General features: G+C 40.8%; 2 protein-coding genes across 3 annotated transcripts; one reads left to right on the forward strand and one right to left on the reverse strand.

The window, feature by feature from the left end:
* Nucleotides 1–76: 76 nt before the first annotated feature.
* Nucleotides 77–2,578, forward strand: LOC105566697 (probable ATP-dependent RNA helicase DDX49). Its single transcript, XM_012020904.1, has 6 exons — nucleotides 77–421; nucleotides 714–907; nucleotides 1,051–1,395; nucleotides 1,475–1,647; nucleotides 1,744–2,099; nucleotides 2,192–2,578. Exons 1-6 carry the CDS (start codon nucleotides 349–351, stop codon nucleotides 2,413–2,415), a joined length of 1,365 nt encoding a protein of 454 aa, XP_011876294.1. The 5' UTR covers nucleotides 77–348; the 3' UTR covers nucleotides 2,416–2,578.
* Nucleotides 2,418–10,365, reverse strand: LOC105566696. 2 transcript variants are annotated; one of them, XM_012020903.1, is made up of 6 exons: nucleotides 10,182–10,365; nucleotides 4,284–4,409; nucleotides 3,934–4,206; nucleotides 3,407–3,675; nucleotides 3,157–3,337; nucleotides 2,418–3,083 (listed from the first exon to the last, which is right to left on the reverse strand). In XM_012020903.1, the coding sequence occupies exons 2-6, from the start codon at nucleotides 4,380–4,382 to the stop codon at nucleotides 2,943–2,945; spliced, it is 963 nt and encodes a 320-aa protein (XP_011876293.1). In that variant the 5' UTR covers nucleotides 4,383–4,409; nucleotides 10,182–10,365; the 3' UTR covers nucleotides 2,418–2,942. The 2 variants fall into 2 exon arrangements, with proteins under 2 accessions (XP_011876293.1, XP_011876291.1); XM_012020901.1 differs by lacking the exon at nucleotides 10,182–10,365 and adding an exon at nucleotides 4,628–5,401.
* Between the last annotated feature and the right edge of the window lie 887 nt (nucleotides 10,366–11,252).

The raw sequence follows: 11,252 nt of genomic DNA on the forward strand, positions 1-11,252 counted from the left end.
GATGTCGGAGTGACATCACGTTTTTACGTCACGTGGTCACGTGTCGCACAAGATGTCCAAGTGGTTCTGAACTTTGCTAAACATGATAAAACAGCACGACGCAAATTACATTCTATCTCTGTCTTCTTTCCTGTTATACCATTAAAATCTTTGTGTTTCGATTTTCTGCCACCTATGGCAGCACGCGTCATGTTGATTACATGTTAGGTTAGAATAGGAAAAGTGGAGGTAACTGGCAGTCCGTACTCCGTAGTTATATAGTCTGAGGCTTTAACACGTGCTAAGTTGAAAGAACTCGGATTCAATTGGATTCAATCGAATTTTACGTCGCGAGTAACAACATTCGACATGGACGAAGAAGTGAAAGAGTTCTCGCAATTAAAACTGAATTCTTGGCTCCTCGCACAATGCGAGTCTATGGGTAAATTATTTTCTGTAATAATAATTTACGAAGAGATATTTTTCTAAATGCACGTTTCACTGTTATCGGCAAGAAACGATTGACGACATTCAGAACGCTAAACTCACGCGAAGTCGATCAGTTTTACGAAACTGTACAGCTATGGGCGTTTTCCAGCAAGGACACAGTGTAACACAGTGAATCGTTTCATCCTTGTTTAACATTGGCAAACAACAAGGATGTAATGATTCACAGTGTTACACTGTGTCGCATTGTGTCCTTGTTGGAAAACGCCCTATATTTGTTCGTTTAGGTGTAAAAAAGCCGACGCCGATTCAGCAGAATTGCATCCCTCAAATACTGTCGGGCAAAGATTGCATAGGCTGTGCCAAGACGGGCAGTGGCAAAACTCTGGCGTTTGTCCTGCCTATCTTGCAAAAATTGTGCGAGGATCCGTACGGTATATTTGCCCTTGTGTTAACGCCGACAAGGGAATTAGCTTTTCAGGTGAAAAAATTCACTTCCTTGTACAGTTACTTATAGCGTGCGTTTCTCGGGAGCTCACTATCAGCGCTACTCAGCGCTGAAAATGTCCCATCTTTGTAATTAATTATAGTAATTCTTGTTGCATTTAAATGGAATTATTTTAGATTGCTGATCAATTCGCCGCCATTGGTAAGGCTATCAACCTGAAAAAGTCTGTAATTGTCGGTGGCATGGATATGATGGTGCAAGGATTGGAATTGTCAAGAAAGCCGCATGTAGTTGTAGCTACGCCGGGTCGACTGGTGGATCATTTGGACAGTTGCAATACGTTCTCCTTGCAGAGGATCAAATTTTTAGTGTTGGACGAAGCCGACAGGCTGCTCGGTGGCCATTTCGATGAACAGCTTAAGACAGTATTTGCCGCGTTGCCCAAGGAGAAACAAGTACTGTTCTTCAGCGCTACGATGACGGACGCGCTTGAAAAAGTGCAGCAAATAGTTTCTGATAAGGTACATCTTGATAATACAACTGCGTGTTTGTATTGTGTTAGGACTGCGGCAGAAATGACAATTGCAACTGTTGAGCTAGGTTTTTACATGGCAAGAGGAAGATGACACCGGTATCGCCACTGTAAGGGAATTGGATCAACGTTACGTGTTGTGCCCTAAGTATGTGCTTGATTCGTATCTGGTAGAAGTAGTCAGGACATTTCGCGCCACCAGCGAGGATGGTTCTATTATGATATTCACGGACACTTGCAAGTAAATAACACAGTTGCTCTTGTCGTGTAATACAAACGAGGCTTCAAAGACCACGTATCTAGATTTAACGATACACTATTATTTTGCTGTATTTAGACAATGTCAATTATTATCAATGACGTTGAATGATGTTGGATTTACGAATGTGGCTCTTCACGCGATGATTAAGCAAAAGGATCGTTTAGCAGCGCTAAATAAGTTCAAGTCGAACCACGTGCAGATCTTAATTGCGACCAATGTCGCGGCGAGAGGCCTGGATATTCCCATAGTAGAATTGGTCATTAATCATACAGTGCCGAATGAACCGAAGGAGTACATTCACAGAGTCGGTAGAACGGCTCGCGCAGGTAAAACCGGTATGGCAATAAGCCTGGTAACTCCACACGATATCAAATTATTGCACGCGATCGAACACGCCGTAGGCACTAAATTGGAGAAATATGAAGTAAACGGTGAGTATGTGTATTACTTTCTCTTCTATACTTTTTGTTTTCAATAAAAATAACTTGGAAATTGTATCCGATCATTGCTGAATTGATGCTAGACAAGGAAATCGTTACAATCTTTACGCAAATATCGGTGGCAAAACGGGAAGCGGAGATCAAATTGGACGAGACTGATTTTGACGAAAAGAAAAGGATCAATAAACGGAAAAAGTTAATCATGGAAGGAGGCGAACTACCGGATGAGGTAGATATCAAAGCCGAGGAGAGAAAGAAACGTAAGAAGAGAAGCAGAGAAAAACGGAGGAAAGAAACGGAAAGTTGAAGTTTGTTGAAATAAAATAACTAATATATGTATGTAATAAGACACCAAATGTACAACATACAATTATGCTTGTTGATATAACTCGTGATACAATGATAAGTTATACTTCTATTTTTTTACTGTATTTGTAAAACTCGTTGAAAAAAAGTTCAAGGTAACAAAATTTTTAAATGCATCGTATATCTTCCACCTAAAATGTTACACTTTACACTTAAATAATAACAAGTAATAATGCACTTCAAAGATAAATTTACAAAAATATGTATAATTAAGGTATTTTTTATCGCCTTTAAAAACTTTTGTTAACGTCAAAATCTTGGTGTTGATTGCTCGTAAAGTTTTATACAAATATCGTGTATATAAGTTTAAATATATAAAATCATACTGTTTGTTGTATATTACGTTCGTGTGTGGCAAGTGCTGAATATTACAAATGTACGGAGTAAAATGTAATTGAAAAGGCAACGTCATATAAAAAAATACCATACAGCTACGTGTGAAGGGGGTATTGCGCGTTTTTGGGACATCTAGAGGCGCGCTCTGATCTTTTCTTCGTTCTGTATTAAGTTTAACTTCTGTAAGAAGGCGTAGAGCTCGCCCACGTATTCCTTCGGGTACGTGTAGAAGTGGGCGACGTGCGGCGACTCCTCGAATATCTTTATGTACGTCTGTAATATATTATAAATATGCACACGTCTCTCGCCTGACCGTCTCGTGAGCCAGCACAAATGCAAATCTTACCTTCATTCCTAAAGATTCCCAATTGTCGCGCAAGGATATAGCGCCGTGTACAGCTCCAACGGGATCGGTTTTGCTTACGAACAGTAACGCTGGCACGCGTAGTACACTGGCACTGTGAAATATCTGACTGGATCGAATGTAATATTGCGTCGCTTGCTGGTGGAACGTCTTCATGTGATATCTAAAAGCAACGTTACTCGATATCAGTTGGAGATACATATTTTTTTTGGCGCTTAATCTTCTCGCTTACTCTACGTATTTCTGTAGCATGGTCTGTAGCACTGTGTTCTTCGGGAATACAGCGCGAGGTAAGCCAATCGCGATCTGACTGACATCGGCGATACTGTCCCACACCTGGCCGACGATTCTGTCCGTAACGTTACTGTACTTATCCCTATTGCTTTCTATCAAGTCCAAAGCTTCGCCCCACATGTAACCGCCCACTGAGAATCCGTGTAACAGAATTTGTTGGTAACTTTCATTTTGCTTTAAGAAAGTTAACAAATCCGTCGCCACTAGCTGAAAACAAGTTTCGAAGATTGTAACAAATGAATTGAAACTTTGGACGATTTACAATTTGCGACAGAATCCCAGGACAATTCTATTTACAGTTTTACACGCCACGTATTTCTATGCGTAGGTGCAATTTTGGATAATTACAGTTGGATTTTTCAGACATTTCTCATATTGCGGGGAAGATACATAAAGTAGAATCACGTTGCAAATTGTAGATTGTCTAAAGCAGGTTTTTACGTGCAATCAACTATGTGCACGTACTCTAGAACCCTTTGTAGGCCACATGAGCTGCCAAGGTGTAAGGGACACCACTGCCACGTCGAAACCTTGTTCCATATACAAATTAACGAACTTCATGACGTGTTGTCGCTTCGATAGCATCCAAGTGAGGATAACTAACAAAGGACGGTTGTTTGTTACATTTATGTCCTGAGCAACGTTCTTAGACGACATAATTCGATTATCTTGCGTGAGAAACTCGATGTTCTTTGAGACATGATGCGAGGATAACAAGCGCGTCAACTGTCCGATACCCTGAAAGAAACGACAAGTGTGATAAGACACGAGGAAACGCTGGATTAACATAAAACCGCGCGTCTCGTTATCATTACCGAATATGGGCTACGTATTAACAGCTGTGTCTGTGAGCACAAGCCAATCTGCCTTCCCACGCTGAAGGCATTGCACAAAGCTCGGACCATCATTGTCATAAAGAGTTTGTCGTCCTTCTCATGCACCTATAATAAATGGCATAAGAGATTAAGAGATTGCATTACTTCCGGCACGTATAATGAAGGACAAAAGTCCAGTCTGCAATGACACGTTAGTCAGAAGTCGGAACTACAAAGGATTTGCACAGTTCAGGCTTCTAGCAACTCGGACTCGAGGGTCGAGATCCGCACCCGCAATTGATATTCTATCGCTAATTAATGGCGTTGGACAATCAATTTTTTACCAATCGACTCCTTCAAGGATTCCACCCGGCAACTCGAGCGAACGCCACTGTGCGTTCAACAGCCGAATAAACTTCCGTAGCTCTTCTGCCGACTGTGCATAATGAACGATTCCTTACGATTGGCCTGCCGATTATATCTCGTATAATTATCTCATCTCCCGTCTTCCCACTGTCCCTTTCTCTTCCTTCCACCGGGTCGTCTTGGCAGGTTCAAATTCCACTCGGCCAATCGATTTGCATTTTCCGTTCGGGCATCGAGCGACCGGGGGTCGCGATACGAGTCGTCGCGATTATCAGAGCGAGGCGACGATCGATGCCGCCATTTACGTTGACTCGCGCGGATGACAACGTTGACTGGCGGATTGCCAAAATTATAAACCGGCCGTCAATGCACACGCGCGCGCGCGCGCGCGCGCACGCACACACACGCGTATGCGAACGTGCGAGCTAATGTGGGTACGAGACAAGCAAGCGCGGAGACGGTACCGTACAACTTATCGAATCTCGTTATCGTGACGGCTCGCGTCAAGTCCGAGGTCCGGCGGACTCTTTCGTCCAGCGGCGATAAAACGGATGAGCGTTTATCAAATTTATCTACTGCAATGCAACGAGTTCCGGTATCAACCCCCGACCGTGCGGCGACGCGCCGCTGAAAAGCGCTCGCTCGCTCCGGAACGAATCTCGGCCTGGCGCGACGGAATCCCCCTCGGGTTGCGCCCGCCGTGAGCCGCGAGACCGCAATACGGCACACGCGTTAACACGCGTCGTTCACGCATACGCGCCCGTGCAACCGGATTTCTCTATTTCCCCCCCCCCCCTCCCCCGCCGGGGGGTGCGCGAGCGCGCGCGGACGCGCGCGCACGCACGCACCTCCACGTCGCGATTCTGCACGCCCGCGATTCCGCACGAGCCACGTAAAATCGCGCGAGAAGCAGCGAGGCAGTCGAAACATATGCTGCATCGAGAAATATATTGGGCGCACGTCGGGCCTCGGCCGGGAAATTGTAAACTGAGCGCGTCGGGTTTCTCGACGCTCGAATTCGAAGTCCGAGGTATCTGAAGTGAGCTTCAGGTGGGGAGGGGAAAACATATGCTACGTGAAGTACGCTGAATGGTGTATTTCGAAAGAGAGCCCGCGCGCGCGTTTACCCCGGACAGCCAGTGTGCTCCAGGGACCTGATTCTTGAATTTATTCGAAGGAGAAACGTATGCGAAAACTCTGATCTGACAGAAAAGTTGAAAGTCTATAGGTTAAAGCCATGCGAGTAGCCAATCAACTTGCAACTGTTCTGTAAGAGCAGAATTTTCGCATACGTTTCTCCTTCGAATAAATTCAAGAATCGAGCCCCTGCATAGACATTGGGTGCGTCCCGTTTCTCGCACGATGCATCATTTGTTCCTTGTTATTTGTCAAACGTTAAAGAAGGATAAATGACGTATTGTGCACACCGTGCGTGAAACAGAACGAACCCATAGTAAGAATAGGCTGTTCCCTACCTTTATTTCCCGTGTTGAGAACTTGCACGAACTTTAGTACGAGATACCTGACAGTTGAGTGGTCGTCTCGTCTTTGTTCAATAAATAGTGGAGGTAACAGATGAGTAAGGGGAACGATAGAAGGCGATCGTTCAAAGTATGTTGTTTCTTCCTAAAGTTTGTGTACACTGCTTCAGCCAAATGCGCGCATGTATTGTACAATTTTATTTTGTGCCGTTAATTTTATATAATCGTGACTCAACGTTGTTATAATTTTTTACTGTTCAATTACATATTGCAATGACTCGATTAATTTTTAAGAATTTGTGCTCGATAAGGCCCCAAACCCGTGGGCGAAACGTCGCACGTTACATTATTTATTTTTAATTTATTAAACGAGTGCCAGTTAAGATCGACTAATCCATTGATAAATAAGTACGTTTTTCATAAATAATAATTGACGCGTACAAGAATCTGCATATTTAAAACAACTAAAATGTATTGTATGTAAATTACATAAAAATTTTTACTTAAACAATTACTTGTGCAGCAAAGCAAGATTGTGGCGTTTTCTAAAATATTTAGTTTTCTTTATTAAAGCCCTGAAAAATTATGAAGTTTTGTTCATGTTGGGATGTGTGCCTACATGCGAATATGCGGAATTGCTGTGTGAAATTATGCGAACTGAATGTATGCGATGATGTAGGCTTTTGTCGGTTGTTGATTAGCAACGCAGAAATCGGACTCCCGAGCTATAAAGACATAGATTACTGTATTTGAGTAAAGATTATTTTGTGAGTTAACACGCACAAGCTGAGTTATTATTTGATACATATTACGGACCTTCTTGTACTATGTAACTCAACAGTTCAATAGAGAAAATGAAATGCAATATTATGTAATTATTTTAATTTTTTTTAAGAAACACTTTAAAAAACAACCTAATGGCATACAAATTAACATTTTACATACAAATTCCACTGTTCAAAATTTCGTTTAGCGCTGACGGGATTCCGAAAGAGAGATTCGCTCTGCAGCACAAAAAAACTGCTGTACTCGGGTTAATTGCACTAGACGACGTATAACAACATTTGAATTGGACTTTTCCCGTCTTTCTAATCGCATTCTCAAATCAGTACACCCACCATAGGAGTTTTCTTTCTCTGCCAATCATGTGAACGGTTTTCTTGAGTTTAGCTCAGTAGACGCTTTTCCACGAGAAGCTACTCAGTCGTACAAAGCGGAAATTCTATCAGAGAATATTCGTTCCGCAATCTGAACGGACTTTTCTACGAGAAATTAATTTTCTCTAAAAAGTGCTACTTCTTTGCGAGAAGCAATTCATTTGTGCTGAGCACTAATATTCTACGACAATCAAGGTCTCAATTGCGCTCGCCAGCACTGACCTCACAGTAGTGACCTTTCAAAGAAGACAAGATGGCGAAAGTCAAGTGACGAGTGGACTCACGGCAGCCTTGCAGTTCCAGTGCTACACAATAAAAGAGAACCTTTAGAGAAACGACCAGACAGGAGATCGAGGTAGATCATCCCTATTGCAGTTTCATCGGGGAGTGGAGTTGGTGGTGAGATTTTCTCAGCGGCGGGCTGCCTGTTTTTAACAGGAGGACAAGGGGACGTGAAGACGTCGTAACGCGGCTATCTTGGAAGAGAAAGAGTTACCATGTAAGACGATGGGTTAGGGTCAAGATTTCTTTGAGTAAGAAAGTCGTCTAAGGATCTGAGTCTATTTTTGTTTGAATAAGGTGTAATCTACGGTCTCACTCTTAATTCGGATCGAGACAACATCGAAGTTACCGGTCCCATTCTCCTAACGGAAAGTTTCTATAAATAACTACAAAAATTGACTCAAAATAGAAATTTGTAGAAATTTTTATATCTTCGTTAAAACATTAATTTTTTTTTGTAAAAATATCTACGAAATAGTACCACAAATTACAATGTTCTCAAATCAAGCAATTATTGCAAGTAGTATTTCATGAAAATGTACAATTTTGTAAAAATTAGCACAAAACTTTACTAATTTTAAAATTTTGAGAAACAACAAAATCTTAAAGAATTAAAACATCTGCTTGTAGAATATTACAAAAATTAACAAAAGTGTTCCGATTCTATAAAATAAATTCTATAGCGTTTTCATGTTGATTTTTTATAACACTTTTTAAGTTTACGTAGACTTTTCGACATCCTGGCAGTTATATTTTATAATTTTTGTAGTATATATTTTATTTTTTTGTAGAATTATTTTCGACAGGGTCGTTATTACATTCTATTTCATTTCATATTTTTCATAGTAACGTTTTGAATGAGATTCCTTAAAAACCATTTTAAGCTTCTAATAAAAGAAATTGACAAATTAATAAAATTGGTATGGTTCAAATGTGATAAACACAAATTTGAAGGAATAAAGGACTACGAGCCGTGACAGGGTGTTAAGGTGTCTAAATATTTTATAATAAGGGTGTTAGTGTCTAAATATTTTATTCTAAGAGGGAGGTACAGGTTCAAACCCTGGCTGAGGTGATATTTTTTATTCAAAATAAATTTAGAATAAAATATTTAGACACTAACACCCTGTCACAGCTCGTCCTTTATTCCTTCAAAAAAGAAATTAAGTTTATTATTATATTACAGAACAAACACACAAATTTCATTTTACAGTATCTTATCTGTCTTGTTCTTTCTTTTCTTTCTATGCTGCTCTTATCAGTGAACTCTACTCGGTTTAACACTTATTGTTAATATATAATTTAGGGGAAAATTGTAACATAATGCTTCGACCTTGCTACACTGGAACCGTTGTTTCTAGCAGCAAAATATAATACATTGTAATAAAGATACATATTTTTCATTATACTTTCAATTTGGTCTCGTTTTCAAAATAATAAAGTATCGCACTTTTTAAGTTGTATTATTCAGATTATTGGAGGAAAGATGTGCAAAAAGTATTGGAAGTTTGCTGTAAAAATTATGTTATTTGTAAATAATAAGCTTGTTCAGTGTAAGAACGATTCAAAAGATCGTGCACGATATTTTTTAAATGTTCCTATAACATTGTTCAAACTAGATTACAAATTTATGTCAAACAATAATTCCACAATATTGAACTGTAATGTACAATATTGCAATATTACTGCAATGTAGCTACAAACTTCTGTACTGTATGGGATAAGTAATCTGTCCGGTTTACGTTGGCAAAAAGATAAGGGAAAAAAACGAACTAAAAAGAGTGCGCAACTAATCAATTATAGCTAGTTGATTATAGCGAATAATTATAAACTTAAATGTCTATTTTATGCCCAGTGAGAAATGACGTCGTTTCGACGTCGATCGACGAATCATTTCTCACTGGGTGTTAATCTTTTTTACCCTTAAATTTACATTAATTACAATTTCAATGCTTCTCGTTTACGTAAGCGTATGAAAATGTTTAATGTATATTTATCGACTACATCTGGCAATTTTTTTTAATCCATAACGTTTCAACCATTGGTTCTACAAAATTAGTGTTTTTCAAGTGAATACCAACAATAAGTCATAAACAAATCCCTTCGAATAGGCAGTTCTACGTCGAAAGTCATAAGTCAAACGGTATATGGAGCATGTCGAAGAAATGTGTCGAAAGTGGCAGCTGGAAATTAGACATAATGCGAATCGTGCGTTAACAGGTTGCTGCGTCTAATTTACCCAAAAAGCACCATATGCTCGAGAAACCGTGCTCTTCCACAAAACCTGCGACGAAACGGAATGAAGAAAGCGATAAAGAGCTCGCGATTCGAGCACGATTCAGTTATCCTTGCTCGCTGTTCCACGTTTTGCTGCACGACGGGGTCAATGGTCGCGAAGGAAAGAAAAAGCAGGCGCTGAATTTTATTCGTCACGTCGCGCGGCTACGTGCATCCCGTTGACACTCGTGTCAAATCCTTTCTTCTTTTTTTTTTCGCCACGCGCTCGAGCAAACGAGAAAGACGCGTCACTGGACGCGGTAAAATGACGACGACGACGACGACGATGACGGTCGAGAACGAACCGGCGGTCCGTTTATTTGTAAATTACTTACAGAGCAAGTCCGGTCGGTGCTTCGCGATCCACCAGTCGACTAGCCGGTCGGACGGGCAGCCGGACGGCTTTTGTTGCACGCCCGAGTTACTTAACACGTGAACGCGGCCGCGACGGCCGCACTACGTTTTGCACTTGCGCCCGCATCGCCGCGCGTCTCGTGCGTGACTTCCAGCATGCGATGTCTCTCGACAAATAGATTCTCAAGGTCCTGAGTCACCGATGACGCTGTGATTTTAGGCGCCGCGCCGATAGGGACGCGCATACACGCGTGTACTGTTATGTGCTGCAACGTGCCATCGTAGAATCTTCCGGATCTCCGATTCCCTCAAGATTTCCTCGGGACGGTTCTCCGGCAAATAACGCCCGACATCGTATATTATATCTGGCTTGTAACACTGGACCTTTCGTCTTATCACACGGAGAGAATTTTTTCTTAAAACTTATCCTGAAATTATGTAATCGTAGGACAACGTGGCACTTCGAAGAATTTTGTGAGTTTTTTGAAATTTCACCATACCTTTTACTTGTAATTTTACCTAGTATGTACATTTTATTAGTAGAATGTAAAATTTCAAAAATCGGAGTTCTTCAAAATGCCATGTTGTCCCACGATTACATGATTTTCAGGGTAAATTTTAAAAGAAAATTCTCTCCGTGCATTTATTCTCTCGTAGAATATTTTATGTTTTACCATCTCGGTGCGCATAAAGATAAATAAGGAGTTCTAAACCTGCCCCCGGAATCGCTCGACACAACTAGGGTCCGTATTCCGAATCCTCTTTTGTTAATAAAAGTGCCTCTAAAAGTGGCTAATAAGTCATCTAATTGACTACAAGCCACTTTTATCGATAAGAGATCGATAAAAGAGGACTTGAAATACGGGCCTAGGACTCTTACCTAACGGATCCTTCTTCAATACCGACCCTTATCCAATTGCTTTCTTTTCTAAGAATTTGCACGAAGAAATGTCACGTTCAAATGAAAATTATAACGTTCCTATTCCTCATAGAGTACCTTTGATATCGTGCGATTACGTAAAGACAATTATCAAGCGTAAATGGGAGTGGAA

The sequence above is a fragment of the Vollenhovia emeryi genome, unplaced genomic scaffold (genome assembly GCF_000949405.1).
Source record: "Vollenhovia emeryi isolate VEMERY1.0 unplaced genomic scaffold, V.emery_V1.0 DF939143.1, whole genome shotgun sequence".
Taxonomy (NCBI): Eukaryota; Metazoa; Arthropoda; class Insecta; order Hymenoptera; family Formicidae; genus Vollenhovia; species Vollenhovia emeryi.